At 40.9% G+C, this 17289-nt stretch overlaps 1 protein-coding gene across 3 annotated transcripts in view; it reads right to left on the bottom strand.

The window, feature by feature from the left end:
* Positions 1-5469: 5469 nt before the first annotated feature.
* Positions 5470-17289, bottom strand: part of fam83b (family with sequence similarity 83 member B) — a 56487-nt gene continuing 44667 nt past the window's right edge. For all 3 annotated transcript variants that reach the window (XM_061910334.1, XM_061910335.1, XM_061910333.1), the window contains one exon: positions 5470-9646. In XM_061910334.1, the coding sequence (XP_061766318.1) occupies positions 7789-9646 (1858 nt within the window). In that variant the 3' untranslated portion in view covers positions 5470-7788. The remainder of the gene's footprint in view (positions 9647-17289) is intronic.

Below are 17289 nucleotides of genomic sequence, written 5' to 3'. Positions count from 1 at the left end.
CACATACAGTGGGGCAAAAAAGTATTTAGTCAGCCACCGATTGTGCTAGTTCTCCCACTTAAAATGATGACAGAGGTCTGTAATTTTCATCATAGGTACACTTCAACTGTGAGAGACAGAATGTGAAAAAAAAAATCCAGGAATTCACATTGTAGGAATTTTAAAGAATTTATTAGTAAAAAAAGGTGGAAAATAAGTATTTGCTCAACCATTCAAAGCTCTCACTGATGGAAGGAGGTTTTGGCTCAAAATCTCACAATACATGGCCCCATTGAATTGAATTGAATTGAATTGAAATATTTATTTCAGACCTGCACAGTACAACTAAACACAGTTTTGTTTTTTTTACATGTTGGCAAAGATATTTATGCAAGGCTTGAAAAGGGGTTGGATGAAGCAGATGCTTATAATAGCCCAACCCCTCTCACTCATTCCACATTTAACATAAACAATATAATACAAGAACAAAACTCTATAAACAAAACAAGAAAAACTCCTGTACACCAACAATACCATGAGACAAGACGAGACGAGACAAAACACGCACGGGCCCAAACACTCCCCGACCATACACCTCTCTCCCATCGCTCTGTGCTGATGGCATCCCTCTCTTTCCTCCTCGTACTTCTTCAGTACTTCTTTTTTAAACAGTGTTTTAAATTGAATCATGCTTCACAGTAGGTCTGGTGTTCTTGGGATGCAACTCAGTATTCTTCTTCCTCCAAACACGACGAGTTGAGTTTATACCAACAAGTTCTATCTTGGATTCATCTGACCACATGACATTCTCCCAATCCTCTGCTGTATCATCCATGTATCCATTTTGGTATAAACTCAACTCGTCGTGTTTGGAGGAAGAAGAATACTGAGTTGCATCCCAAGAACACCATACCTACTGTGAAGCATGGGGGTGGAAACATCTTGCTTTGGGGCTGTTTTTCTGCTAAGGGGACAGGACGATTGATCCGTGTTAAGGAAAGAATGAATGGGGCAATGTATCGTGAGATTTTGAGCCAAAACCTCCTTCCATCAATGAGAGCTTTGAATGGTTATTTTCCACCATAATTTACAAATAAATTCTTTAAAATTCCTACAATGTGAATTCCTGGATTTTTGTTTCACATTCTGTCTCTCACAGTTGAAGTGTAACTATGATGAAAATTACAGACCTCTGTCATCATTTTAAGTGGGAGAACTTGCCCAATCGGTGGCTGACTAAATACTTTTTTGCCCCACTGTATAAGCTTATGTAAATGTACATGTACACCTACATACAGAGTGTGCATTTATAACAACACTTACCATGTACACATGTTCTACTTACAAAATGATACAACACGCACATTTGTGTATGTCTGGAGTCCAATAAAACATGTATAGTCCCAACATTTGCAATGCAAAGAAATACAGTGTTAAAAATATGTGATATTTACAAAAAAATTGACAGGAACCATGGTGACCGATTCTTAATTGTAGCAACCTTTTCTGTGCCTGAAAGTGCTTTGGCATGTAACTAGACTTGTACTTTGTACAATAATGTCTATAACATTCATGGCACTTTGACACAAGTACTATTTAAATGACACCTCAGTCTGACATATTTACCGTATTTTTCGGACTACAAGTCGCAATTTTTTTTTCATAGTTTGCGACATATACTCCGGAGCGACTTATGTGTGAAATTATTAACACATTACCGTAAAATATCAAATAATATTATGTATCTCATTCGCGGAAGAGACGAAGAAAATGTCAGCAATCGTCACATACACGTCAACCAATAAGAATTTGGCGGGGGAGGGTCATGGCAGAAGTGCATTGTGGGTCATGGAATGCTAACTGCTATATGCTACTGCCGTAGCTATTAAAATGGATGATTTCATCGTTGGCGGTAACTTATAAAAACTGAGAAGGGCTGAACAAAATTGGCACCGAAAATAAAAATCATGTACTGTAGATTACACAATATCAAATAATATTATTTATCTCATTCGCGGAAGAGACGAAGAAAATGTCAGCAATCGTCACACACACGTCAACCAATAAGAATTCGGAGGGTCATAGCAGAAGTGCATTGTGGGCCATGGAATACTAACTGCTACATGCTATATGCTACTGCCGTCATACTTGCCAACCATAAGACCTCCGATTTCGGGAGGTAGGGGTCGTGGTCGGGGGTTGGGCGTGGGACGTGGTTGGGGGCGGGGCATTGTTGGGGGAGTGGTTAAGAGGGGAGGAGTATATTTACTGCTATTCATCCATCCATTTCCTACCGCTTATTCCCTTTGGGGCCGCGGGGGGCGCTGGTGCCTATCTCAGCTACAAACGGGCGGAAGGCGGCGTACACCCTGGAAGAGTCGCCACCTCATCGCAGTATGTGTAGAAATCTTTATTTATAATTGAATCACTTGTTTACTTTTCAACAAGTTTTTAGTTATTTTTATTTCTTTTTTTCCAAATAGTTCAAGAAAGACCACTACAAATGAGCAATATTTTGCACTGTTATACAATTTAACAAATCAGAAACTGATGACATTGTGCTGTATTTTACTTCTTTATCTTTTTTTTTTTTCAACCAAAAATAATTTGCTCTGATTAGGGGGTACTTGAATTAAAAAAATGTTCACAGGGGGTACATCTCTGAAAAAAGGTTGAGAACCACTGCTCTAAAAGCCGTAGATGTTATCGTCACATATGCACGCACAGTAGATGGCAGTATTGTCCTGTTTAAGAGTGTCACAACATTGCTGTTTACGGCAGACAAACTGCTTTACGGTAGACGAAAACGTGACTGTAGTTGGTGTGTGTTGTTGCCGTGCTGGGAGGACGTTAATGAGACTGCCTAACAATAAACCCACATAAGAAACCAAGAACTCGCCCTCGATTATTCTACATTTATAAGGTCCTTGGGCAGGAACTCTGTTTATATTGTGGGAAAGCGGACGTGAAAACAGGCTGTCGACACGTCACCCGGGTCCGCATGGAGCTGGAGGTGGCGTGGCCTCCACCTCCGCCTGAATTTTGGGAGATTTTCGGGAGAAAATTTGTCCTGGGAGGTTTTCGGGAGAGGCGCTGAATTTCGGGAGTCTCCCAGAAAATCCGGGAGGGTTGGCAAGCATGACTGCCGTAGCTATTACAATGGATCATTTCATCGTTGGCGGTAACTTATAAAAACTGGGAACGGCTGAACAAAAATGGCACCGAAAAAGAAATCATGTACTGCAGATTACAAGCTGGACGTAGTGAAATATGCAGCAGAAAACAACAATAAGAAGCGGTGCATACCTTTGCAGTTGGCAGAGTTGTTTAGAAGCGACATCGAGGAAGAAAATTTCATCGGATTTATCGATTAGGAGAGACAGGTTGTTTGGTAAACGTATAGCATGTTCTATATCAGGGGTGCCCACACTTTTTGTGCAGGCGAGCTACTTTTCAATTGACCAACTCGAGGGGATCTACCTCATTTATATATATCATTTATATTTATTTATTTATGAAAGAGACATTTTTGTAAACAAGTTAATTGTGTTTAATGATAATACAAGCATGTGTAACACATATAGATGTCTTTCTTTCACAAAGACAAGAATATAAGTTGGTGTATTACCTGATTCTGATGACTTGCATTGATTGGAATCAGACAGTAATGATGCCAACGCCCACATTTTCAAATGGAGGAGAAAAAAAGTTGTCCTTTCTGTACAATACCACATGAAAGTGGTTGGTTTTTGGCATCTAATTCATCCAGCTTCCATACCCTTTACAAGAAAAACATTGGCGGCAAAATCCGTAGCTTGCTTGATTGACATTCACGGCACCCGAGGGTCTTGTGAGATGACGCTGGCTGCTGCCAGTTCATTATTATGAAAAAATGACAGAGAGGAAGGCGAGAAACACTTTTTATTTCAACAGACTTTCGCGCCGTCCCTTCCGTCAAAACTCTAAAGGCCGACTGCACATTTCTTATCTTCACAATAAAAGCCCTGCTTCATGCTGCCTGCGCTAACAAAATAAGAGTCTCGGAAAGCTGGCGTGCACAAGTGATGTGCACGCCAGCTTTCTGAGGGATCGCTTGTGCACGCCAGTTTTCCGAGACTCTGCATTTAGTTAGCGCAGGCAGCATGAAGCAGGGCTTTTATTGTGAAGATAGGAAATGTGCAGTCGGCCTTTAGAGTTTTGACGGAAGGTACGGCGCGAGAGTCTGTTGAAATAAAAAGTGTTTCTCGCCTTCCTCTCTGTCATTTTTTCATAATAATGATCTTGCAGCAGCCAGCGTCATCTCACAAGACCCTCCGGTACCGTGAATGTCATTTAAGTGACGTCTTGGTGAAGATTGATGATCACTAATTTTTAGGTCTAATTTTTTTAAAAGCCTGGCTGTAGATCGACTGGCACACCCCCCGCGGTCGACTGGTAGCTCGCGATCGACGTAATGGGCACCCCTGTTCTATATGTTATAGTTATTTGAATGATTCTTACCATAATATGTTACGTTAACATACCAGGCACCTTCTCCGTTGGTTATTTATGCGTCATATAACGTACACTTATTCAGCTTGTTGTTTTACTATTCTTTATTTATTTTAAAATGCCTTTCAAATGTCTATTCTTGGTGTTGGATTTTATCAAATGAATTTCCCCCCAAAATGTGACTTATACTTCAGTGCGACTTATATATGTTTTTTTTCCTTCTTTATTATGCATTTTCAGCCGCTGCGACGTGTACTCCGGAGCGATTTATAATCTGAAAAATACGGTACTGCTTGAATGTGATGAATTAAGTTGTGTGTTTTCTCGAGGTGTGCCATGGTCCAGCAGATAAACACACAGTACAGTCGAGTGCACCGGTGCACAACACAATTGGAAGAGCCCGAACGTAAACAATGTTTGCTGGAAGCTTTCTTAATCTAAATACAATGGTACTGTACAAATACAATACAACAAAAATACTAGAACCTGTACCTGCAGAGAGACCTAGTGTCTTGCAAAAAAATCTCCTGCCGCGTCATTCGATATTTCATATCCGTGTTCAGATGAATTGATTTGCCAATGGCATAAGCAGACTTTGGGAAGATTGACCTAGACACTGAACCTGGAAGTACCCACCAAAATAAATCCGCTGGCTTACTATATGTTTATTTTGGACTTCGCTAATCATAAACCTTACCTATAGGAGTGTTGCTTTTGGTCAGGGGAAATGATAACCAAAACTAGCTGAGCAGCTACCAACATACTTTATGTTAATAAAGATAACAAATCATGTGTGACATGTTTGCATTTTCTGCATCCTTGACCATTTGGTTCAAACCTCAGAGAGTTATACAGATTCTATTGAAACTTTTTGTTTAAAAGGTCTGAATCAAATTAAGCATAAGCATATGCGACTTTCTCCTGGGTAGGTTTAATTTTTTCTTTAGCTCTTATGTTGTTTCGGGATTTTGTCCATGAATATATCAGTTACACAATCAATCAATCAATCAATCAATGTTTATTTATATAGCCCTAAATCACAAATGTCTCAAAGGACTGTACAAACCACTACGACTACGGACATCCTCGGAATAACCCACATAAAGGCAAGGAAAACTCACACACAGTGGGCAAGGAGAATTCACACCCAGTGGGACGCCAGTGACAATGATGACTATGAGAACCTTGGAGAGGACCTCAAATGTCGGCAAACCCCACCCTCTAGGGGACCGAAAGCAATGGATGTCGAGCGGGTCTAACATGATACTGTGAAAGTTCAATCCATAGTGGCTCCAACACAGCCACGGGAGTTCAGTTCAAAGCGGATCCGAGACAGCAGCGAGAGTCCCGTCCACAGGAAACCATCCCAAGCGGAGTCGGATAAGCATCGTAGAGATGTCCCCAACCGATACACAGGCGAGCGGTCCATCCTGGGTCCCGAGGAGCGGTCCATCCTGGGTCCCGACTCTGGACAGCCAGTACTTCATCCATGGTCATCGGACCGGACCTCCTCCACAAGGGAGCGGGGGACAGAGGAGAAAAAGAAAAGAAGCGGCAGATCAACTGGTCTAAAAAGGAGGTATATTTAAAGGCTAGAGTATACAAATTAGTTTTAAGGTGAGACTTAAATGCTTCTACTGAGGTAGCATCTCGAACTGTTACTGGGAAGGCACTCCAGAGTACATGACACAAACCAATTACAAACTCGCTTTAAACCATATGCTGACAAACCAACCACATAGCTCTCCATTATGTGTCCATCTTGCAGTTCAAAGGGGTAGTACTGAGACTTCCGGACTATTATGCTTTCCCCCCTACGCTATGAACACTGCATTTCATACAATGTTGCAGCTAATTCATAGATTTTACGGTTTCATAAGCATCTCATGCAGCCAATAAACGTAGCCTCGTCACATCAGACCAATGAACTTGCCAAAAGGATCATGGTGGACTAGTTCACAGTAAATGAAACGCACTCTCACAATCATTTAGTCGGCCCATTAAGTGCACCGTGGGCTCACGTTCATCGTGGAGAAGACACGACGAAATGCACTCAACGCAGCCCTGAAGTTGAAGACGATCAACGTAGCCATCAAAAAAGTACAGAACACAAATCCCACCAACACTAATGGACCCCAATGGCCGAACTGAAGAGAAGGCCACACTCCGGTAGGCTACCGTATGTCATGTTACATGCACTGTCTTTTGGCAAACTTGTGAATAAACAAAAGTGCTTGTGTAAATATTCCATGTTTCGAATGTGTACACCTGTGGCTTATAGACTGCGGCCAATAGCTATAACAAATTAAGTGGGTGCGGCCTACAAGCAGGTGCACTCCATGGCCCAGGATTTCCGGTAGTTTGACTTTATTGTGGGTTTATCATACAATGTTTGATAACACTGCCTGAATTGTTAATACAGGTTTTGTAATGGTGACCGTTTTGAACAGGATTGATAAATCACTTTGAAGTCTATATTACAAATAGACTTCAAAGTGATTTAATCCATCCATCCATCCATCATCTTCCGCTTATCTGAGGTCGGGTCGCGGGGGCAACAGCTTAAGCAGGGAAACCCAGATTTCCCTCTCCCCAGCCACTTCGTCTAGCTCTTCCCGGGGGATCTCGAGGCGTTCCCAGGCCAGCCGGGAGACATAGTCTTCCCAACGTGTCCTGGGTCTTCCCCGTGACCTCCTACCGGTTGGACGTGCCCTAAACACCTCCCTAGGGAGGCGTTCGGGTGGCATCCTGACCAGATGCCCGAACCACCTCATCTGGCTCCTCTCGATGTGAAGGAGCAGCGGCTTTACTTTGAGTTCCTCCCGGATGGCAGAGCTTCTCACCCTATCTCTAAGGGAGAGCCCCGCCACACGGCGGAGGAAACTCATTTCGGCCGCTTGTACCCGTGATCTTATCCTTTCGGTCATGACCCAAAGCTCATGACCATAGGTGAGGATGGGAACGCAGATCGACCGGTAAATTGAGAGCTTTGCCTTCCGGCTCAGCTCCTTCTTCACCACAACGGATCGGTACAACGTCCGCATTACTGAAGACGCCGCACCGATCCGCCTGTCGATCTCACGATCCACTCTTCCCCCACTCGTGAACAAGACTCCTAGGTACTTGAACTCCTCCAAGTGGAGTGATTTAATCAATCATTTTAAATGAATTGGTAATTTAAGTTGTATTTGTAAGACGACTAGCAACAGGGTTTTATTCAACTATTTTGGGTACTAACTTGTGACAGTAACATGCAGGTTCGCCAGGCAAACAAAGTTCCGTGACCTGCACCTTGGCAAGACACCATTTCAAACTCTGCTATTTGTTCTTGTGGATGAAGTTTCCCACTTTATGAAAGAATTTCCCAATCTTATTTTCATGGTGACTCCTTCCCAGTCGGTGGAAACTGTGGTCATTCACTGCCTCACTTTTAGTTTTGGTTTTCTCCAGAGAGTTGAATGGAGAGCGTGAAGGTTGCTTCTTTTCAACTGAACAGAAAGGCTCAAATCTGCTGTAGAGCCGGTGGTCAGTTTTCCTGTCTCTATTCCAGCCCGGTATGTCGTTGCTTTTGTCAGCGATGTCTGCCTTACTTTGTGTTTCAAAGCGAGAGATTTGCGCTGGCCGCTGCTCCTCGGTGGTGAATCGTGGTTCGGAATATTTTACATCTGCCGTGTAGTTCTTTTGATAACTGCCGGATGAGTTGCTATGGTGAATTCTAAACCCACTTTCAGAGATGTCGCTCTCATCCTCACCTTTTATAGTGTCTGTGCTGCTCTCTGACGTCACGCTGGGGGTTTCTATTGTTCTCGTTTGGCTCTCTCTTTTGTCTGGTATGTTCAAAAAGGACTTTATCTTCTGTGTGCTCTTCTTTAGAAATTGCTGAGAGTCCATTCTGTTGGACTTAACTGTCAAATCCTCGTCATTCCTATCCAGGGCTACATCAGACATCATCCGAGCAGGCTGCTCCCGCCAACTGGAAGTGCTGGTGCTCTTGACGTCGTATTGAGAGACAGATCTCTGGTCCGCTATGAGATTTGACCCGTATCCTCCAGGATTGATTCCACTTGTGCCTCGATCTATTTGCATTCTAGAAAACCCTCCATACATGGCACTTGAGGAGTCCTGCGTGTATGACGAGTTTGATCTGGTATCTGCCACACTGTGCCTTTTGTTCCAGCTGTTTGTCAGGAGGTCAGGGTTTGTGACCATCTGCCCACGTTGTGCTCTACCCAAACTGGCGTATGAAGACGGGTATGCGCCAGTCCCTCCGCCATAGTCCTCCAACATCTGCTGGGTTTTTCTCCTCATTATAAATTCGTCATTGTTTGATCTGTTGGTGTCGATCGGATTCCACTGCATTGACGAGTAGTGCAAAGCGTTGTGTACTGATGACGGGTTACCTACGGAGGATGTGGGTTTTATATGTGTGGTGATCTCCATTTGCTCTGGTATAGCAGACCTATAAGTGAGGGAAGACCTCATTCGTCGATCAAATGGATCCAGATAGTCAGACTCTCCGTATGGGACATCCGTGTTTTTCAGGTAGGACTCTATCCTCCATGTGCGCATGAATGACTTGGATGTTTTTTCCAGTGTGGGCATGTTCTGCTGCAAGGACAGAACGTGTTTGTCATTGCCATTGTATGACTGACGAACTTTTTGACTCCTGTACATGTGTGGCATTAAATAATTATTATCCGCTGGATAGTGGTTGGTCCCAATTCCGGTTTCACGAGTAATATTCCAGTTGCTTGCTCTCGCTCGGACATTCTGCGGGATACACCCGTCTTGTCTCTCCCCGGCATAGCTGTGCCTTTTTAAGAAGTTCATCGTCTCTGTGGACTGAAATTGAGACATGTGCTTCTGCAAACCAACGTCATGCTCAATCAAAGGTCCGTACTGATTCCTCTCGCAGGTCTTCCGGTAGACGGAGTCCAACGTGTGCCTCAACTGGTCCCGACGATCCAGCGTTTGGCTGCAATGGGAATTATATTTTGGCCAGGCTCGCACCTCATGCAGACCGTTGGAGTAGAGAGAACCCTCTGGTTGGCACAGCTCAGCTGGCACGGCGGACCTTGCGTACAGAGTTCTAAACTCCTCATCGTAGGACTTCACCAGATGGCCCGTAATAACTTGCACCATGCTCAGATTGATCCGTCCACAAGACCAAGTAAAGCTGCCAACAGACAAAAATGTGATTAATTTATCAATGAGGAGAAATCCCATTATTATTTTCTGACTTTACAATGGGTTATAGTAGTTTGCTCGCACAATCCAGTGAGATAATAGACAGACACTTTCAGCAGAAATACATTCAGCAAAAATACCTGTGTACTTCAGTTATTTGGGGTAATTAATATCATTACAGTATAGGTCAGGGGTCACCAACGCGGGCACCAGGTAGCCCCTAAGGTCCAGAAGAGTAGCCCGCTGGCCTATTCTAAAAATAGCTCAAATAGCAGCACTTACCAGTGAGCTGCCTCTATTTTTTTAATTTTATTCATTTACTAGCAAGCTGGTCTCGCTTTGTTAGACATTTTTAATTCTAAGAGAGACAAAACTCAAATAGAATTTGAAAATCCAATAAAATATTCTGAAGACTTGGTCTTCACTTGTTTGAGTAAATTCCTTTATTTTTTTTTTACTTTGCTTCTTATAACTTTCAGAAAGACAATTTTAGAGAAAAAATACAACCTTAAAAATGATTTTAGGATATTTAAACACATATACCTTTTTACCTTTTAAATTCCTTCCTCTTCTTTCCTGACAATTTCAATCAATGTTCAAGTATTTTTTGTTTTGTTTTATTGTAAAGAATAATAAATATATTTTTATTTATTGTTCATTTTAGCTTCTGTTTTTCAAAAGAAGAATGTTTGTGAAATATTTCTTCAAACTTATTTTGATTAAAATTCAAAAAAAATATTATGGCAAATCTAGAAAATCTGTAGAATCAAATTTAAATCTTATTTCAAAGTCTTTTGAATTTCTTTTAATATTTTTGCTCTGGAAAATCTAGAAGAAATAATGATTTGTCTTTGTTAGAAATATAGCTTGGTCTAATTTGTTATATATTCTAACAAAGTGCAGATTGGATTTTAACATATTTAAAACATGTCATCAAAATTCTAAAATGAATCTTAATCAGGAAAAATTACTAATGATGTTCCATAAATTATTTTTTAATTTTTTTCAAAAACATTCGACTTAGCTAGTTTTTCTCTTCTTTTTTTCGGTTGAATTTTGAAGAGTCGAAATTGAAGATAAACTGTGTTTCAAAATTTTATTTTCACTTTTTTTGTGTTTTCTCCTCTTTTAAACCGTTCAATTAAGTGTTTTTTTTCAATATTTATTCTCGACAATAAACCTTCCGTAAAAGGAAAAAAAATGTACGACGGAATGACAGACAGAAATACCCATTTTTAAATATATATATATTTATTAAAGGTAAATTGAGCAAATTGGCTATTTCTGGCAATTCATTTAAGTGTGTATCAAACTGGTAGCCCTTCGCATTAATCAGTACCCAAGAAGTAGCTCTTGGTTTCAAACAGGTTGGTGACCCCTGGTATAGGTTGTCTCTCACTACATTTCGCTTAAAATCTCACAGCTTCACTACATCGCAAAGACGTTTTTCCCCCCCTAATTTTTCAAAAAACCACGCTTTTGGCATAGATGAACTGTTATTTTTAATGTATGTATCTAAGGTATTACAGTGCAGTATTTGTCTTATTTATGACATTACATTGATACATACAGCAGATTAACTAAGCGCTACTTTATTTTTTGGGTTAGTTTGAACCCTATTAAAATAAAACACTAATCTTCACTGCGACTATATCAAACCTTTTGGAAGAACAACCTTTAGATTGACTTCATTTTGAACTCCTGCCTTATCAATAACACATCTCCGCATTGGTGATGCTTTGACGCGAGCCATGTCTAAAGACAACAGTTCGAAGTAGCTTCAGTCGACTCAGCACTTTAGCTACTTGTGACTGCTATAAACTATTATAGCAAAGTGGAGATTACCTCTTTTGATGCGCTTCATCTTTGAAACCAAGAACTACGACGAATAGATCCGACTGTCAAGTTGACCAATGTTGTGCAGTGCAATTTATGTTCGAGGTTTTACCACATACAAGCCCAGATCTAACTTAGATTACGATAAAGTACCAATGATTGTCACACACACGCTAGGTGTGGCGAAATTATTCTCTGCATTCGACCCATCATAAATCACCCCTTAGGAGGTGAGGGGAGCAGTGGGCAGCAGCGGTGGCCGCGCCCAGGAATAATTTTTGGTGATTTAACCCCCAATTTCAACCCTTGATGCTGAGTGCCAAGCAGGTAGGTAATGGGTCCCATTTTTATGATCTTTGGTATGACTCGGCCAGGGTTTGAACTCACGACCTACCGATCTCAGGGTGGACACTCCAAAGCACGGGTGACAAACGTACGGCCCGCGAACAGGTTTTATCCGGCCCGCGGGATGAGTTTGCCAAATATAAAAATGAGACGAAATTTTTGAATGAAAGAAACTGTTCTGAATGTGTCCACTAGATGTCACAATAGCAATTCTGTGTATGTTTGTAGATCAGCGGTCTGCAACGCGACTCCTGAGCTGCATGCGGCTCTTTGATCCTTCTGATGTGGCTCAGCTGCATACTTGCCGACCCTCAAGATTTTTCCAAAAGGTTATCCGGATTTCAGTGTTTTCACCAGTAAAATCCCTGGGCTAGTATTTTCCGGGGAGGTTTTGGCTCAAAATCTCACGATACATGACCCCATTCATTCTTTCCTTAACACGGATCAATCGTCCTGTCCCTTTAGCAGAAAAACAGCCCCAAAGCATGATGTTTCCACCCCCATGCTTCACAGTAGGTATGGTTTTCTTGGGATGCAACTCAGTATTCTTCTTCCTCCAAACACGAATAGTTGAGTTTATACCAAAATGGATACATGGATGATATCAATCAATCAATCAATGTTTATTTATATAGCCCCAAATCACAAATGTCTCAAAGGACTGCACAAATCATTACGACTAAAACATCCTCGGAAGAACCCACAAAAGGGAAAGGAAAACTCACACCCAGTGGGCAGGGAGAATTCACATCCAGTGGGACGCCAGTGACAATGCTGACTATGAGAAACCTTGGAGAGGACCTCAGATGTGTCTTACACATGTCGTCGCGCCCGCCTTCACGTCATGCTATCTGTGTGCCAGCCAGTCACAAGTAGCATGCAATCCCTGATTGCACACATCATCAATTGCTAGGCATTCTTGTTCAAAAGCCACACATGTTACACTGATGGTTGTGATATAAATAATTTTAACACTCTTACTAATATGCGTAGTTTCATGACCAACCTTTTTCATAATATATTTAATGATCAACGTTGTCTTACACATATCGTCCCGCCCGCCTTCGCGTCATGCTATCCGTGTGCCAGCCAGTCACATGTAGCATCCAACCCCTGATTGCACACATCATCAATTGCAAGGCATTCTTGTTCAACAGCCACACATGTTACACTGATTGTCGTGATATAAATAACTTTAACACTCTTACTAATATGCGCCACAATGTGAACCCACACCAAACAAGAATGACAAACACATTTTGGGAGAACATCTGCACTGTAACACGACATAAACACAACAGAAGAAATACCCAGAATCTCATGCATCCCCTCCAACCACACCCACCTCAACCGTTGTGATATAAATAATTTTAACACTCTTACTAATATGCGTAGTTTCATGACCAACCTTTTTCATAGTATATTTAATGATTAACGTTGTCTTACACATATCGTCACGCCCGCCTTCGCGTCATGCTATCTGTGTGCCAGCCAGTCGCATGTAGCATGCAACCCCTGATTGCACACATCATCAATTGCAAGGCATTCTTGTTCAAAAGCCACACATGTTACACTGATTGTTGTGATATAAATAACTTTAACACTCTTACTAATATGCGCCACACTGTGAACCCACACCAAACAAGAATGACAAACACATTTCGGGAGAACATCCGCACTGTAACACAACATAAACACAACAGAAGAAATACCCAGAATCCCATGCATCCCCTCCAACCACGCCCACCTCAACCGACGCACGGATATCAACTGATACCGATATATACAGTTGTGGAATTAAGACATTATTATGCCTTATTTTGTTGTGAAATCTGAAGTTGTCTTTGTTTTTAAGTTACCGTGCCGTGATTTTACCAGCCCGGCCCACTCGATAGTAGATTTTTCTCCATGTGGTTCCCCCATCTAAAATGAGTTTGACACCCCTGCTCTAATGGAATTAGCCTGAATGTGACAAACAATTTCCACATTGTGGCCGTGTTTTAGTGACCGGGCGACGATGCTTAGAGGATCCTCCTGACTACCGACGCTGTAATCTACACTCATCGCTATTATAATTTGTAAAACAAGTCTAAAGGCACAAGTAATGTTAGCTCGCTTATTAACAGATTTGAAAAATATTATTTTTCTGCCATACAAGTCTTTGGGGAGCTCTGCCCCACACTTTGAAAACCGCTGATTTACAAACTAATAATTAAATCATGAACTAAAACAAAACTCAGCTGCATTCTATTAATTTAAAAATAGTTTCATGACCAACCTTCTTCATAATATATCTAATGATTGATTTATACTTATGGCTTTTTGAATAATTTGATGGACCTTTTTTTTTTATTCTAAAGAAAGAGTTTTTACTGTGGAATACAGTGCATTTGGAAAGTATTCACAGCGCTTCACTGTTTCTGTGCAATATGTCCGACACTGATTGTTATTTATTACTTCGGTACTCTTTTCTTGTTCCGTATATTGTACAGTATTTTGTATTTCTACTGTTTTTTTGTATATTGTACAGTATTTGGTATTTCTGCTGTTTTTTTGTATATTGTACAGGATTGCTTGTTATTTTTATTGGATAGTAGTCTGTTTATTTCAATTGTTAGTTTTTCCTTTATTTATTTTACCCCATATTTGTTCCCACAACAGCACCTTAAGTTGGAGTCTTTAATCTCGTTATATGCAAATATAATGACAATAAAGTCTATTCTATTCTATTTTATTTCTGAATTTTCGTATGTTACAGCCTTATTCCAAAATGGAATACATTCATTTGTGCCCTCAAAATTCTACACACAGTACCCTATAATGACAACCTGAAAAGTTTAAAAAAAAATATACAGCAAATGTATTGAAAAAAATAAATAAAATGACAAGTATTCAAACCCTTTGCTCAATACTTTTTTCAATACCTCAAGTCTTTTATAATTTGACCCCACAAGGTTGGCTGTAACATAACAAAATGTGGAAAAAATAAAGTGCTGGCATAGCTCGGTTGGTGGAGTCACTGCCGTCATGCCCTTGGGCAAGACACTTTACCCATCTGCTCCTAGTGCCACCCACACTGGTTGAAATGTAAATTAGATATTGGGTTTCGCTATGTGAAAGCGCCTTGAGTCACTAGAGAAAAATGCTATATACATATAATACACATCACATTTCAATACTTTCCGGATGCTCTGCACAACATGAAGCCAGCCATCAGAGAGATCGGTGATCTGATGGCTGGTTACGTGCCACTGCTAGGACTTGCCCAAACGTTTATACCAGGGGTGTCAAACTAATGTTAGATCGGTGTCCACATGGAGAAAAACCTACTCCCATGTGGGCCGGACTGGTAAAATCATGGCACGATAACTTAAAAACAAAGACAACTTCAGATTGTTTTCTTTGTTTAAAAATAGAACAAGCACATTCTGAAAATGTACAAAGCATGATGTTGTTGTTTTTTTACACAAGAGTATTCTATCTTTATTTTTCGTTATTTATACTTTCTGAATAAATCATGTGGTAATGTTCATCAGTTAACTTGTTAGTGTTCATTTTCAATCTATCAAGATAAAAAAAAATATATCAAAATCAAATTACAGGATGTTTTTTATGTAGTTTGCTCATTTTCCTCGACTGGTGCACTAACATCATGTAGGTTTATTTGTTTTTAACACATGTAACATCATCTACAAAGATACAAAAGGATTGCTATTGCGACATCTAGTGGACACATTTAGAACAGCAGTTTCCATCCATCCATCTTCTTCCGCTTATCTGAAGCCCAGACTTCCCTCTCCCCAGCCACTTCGTCTAGCTCTTCCCGGGGGATCCCGAGGCGTTCCCAGGCCAGCCGGGAGACATAGTCTTCCCAACGTGTCCTGGGTCTTCCCCGTGGCCTCCCAACAGTTAGACGTGCTCTAAACCCCACCCTAGGGAGGCGTTTGGGTGGCATCCTGACCAGATGCCCGAACCACCTCATTTGGCTCCTCTCGATGTGGAAGAGTAGCTGCTTTATTTTAAGTTCCTCCCGGATGACAGAGCTTCTCACCCTATCTCTAAGGGAGAGCCCCGCCACCCGGCGGAGGAAACTCATTTCGGCTGCTTGTACCCGTGTTCATGTCCTTTTGGTTATGACCCAAAGCTCATGACCATAGGTGAGGATGGGAACCTAGAGCGACCGGTAAATTGAGAGCTTTGCCTTCCGGCTCAGCTCCTTCTTCACCACAACGGATCGATACAACGTCCCCATTGCTGAGGACGCCGCACCGATCCGCCTGTCGATCTCACGATCCACTCTTCCCTTACTCGTGAACAAGACTCCTAGGTACTTGAACTCCTCCCCAACCTGGAGATGGCACTCCACCCTTTTCCGGGCCAAAAGCAGTTTCTTTCATTCAAAAATTTCAGCTCATTTTTTTACTCTGCAAACTCCTCCCGCGGGCCGGTTAAAACCTGTTCGTGGGCCCGATCCGTACGTTTGACACCCCAGGTCTATGCAAATCAGCTCATTTAAAAAAATATCAATCTTAATATTAATGCATCACAAGAAATAAATGATCAACTAACTCATACTTCATCATTTGATAGAACACACAGCTATGCCTTGTCAAGGATATACTGATGTGTATTTGAGAAAGTTTAAACAATATATATTGTTTTACTCAAGATGTACATTGTAAAAAAAAATTAAGTTTTTATGGTTAACTTACTCTAAATTTCTACTGCAATTTTTGTATTTTTTTTAAATAATAAATGATAAATGGGTTGTACTTGTATAGCGCTTTTCTACCTTCAAGGTACTCAAAGCGCTTTGACATTACTTCCACATTTACCCATTCACACACACATTCACACACTGATGGAGGGAGCTGCCATGCAAGGCGCCAACCAGCACCCATCAGGAGCAAGGGTGAAGTGTCTTGCTCAGGACACAACGGACGTGACCAAGTTGGTACTAGGTGGGATTATTATAAAGAGATTATTAAACTGTAGAATTGAAGACATTATCTGCAAATAAACAAACCGCCTGTTATTTTAAGTAATATGCCAGTAATGACAAACTATGTATATATATATTTTTTTTTTTACAGAAAAATACCAAATTAATTATACATATCATTTTCTGTTTTCTCAAATTACTTTCAAATTCATGTAAAATTACAGTAAATAAATTTCATTAAATATGTAGCTTGTTATATAGAAGTATATGTCCATACTAACAATCTGACAGTTTTATATGTAATTTTAAGGGAAATCATATTTTTTTAATATTTATGTCTATTTTTATATTCAAGTTGATAAATAGATGTAGCCTGTTATATAAAGGTTTATGCTCATACTAACAATTTAACATGTTTCTCTGTGATATGACACAGGTTGGTCACTGCAGGACATACTTGATCAACAGCCAACACCCATACAAGTCACACTGACGGTGGATGTACAAAC

The sequence above is a fragment of the Nerophis ophidion genome, linkage group LG09 (assembly GCF_033978795.1).
Source record: "Nerophis ophidion isolate RoL-2023_Sa linkage group LG09, RoL_Noph_v1.0, whole genome shotgun sequence".
In the NCBI taxonomy this organism is placed as follows: domain Eukaryota; kingdom Metazoa; phylum Chordata; class Actinopteri; order Syngnathiformes; family Syngnathidae; genus Nerophis; species Nerophis ophidion.
This window is presented reverse-complemented; position numbering and strand designations above follow the sequence as displayed.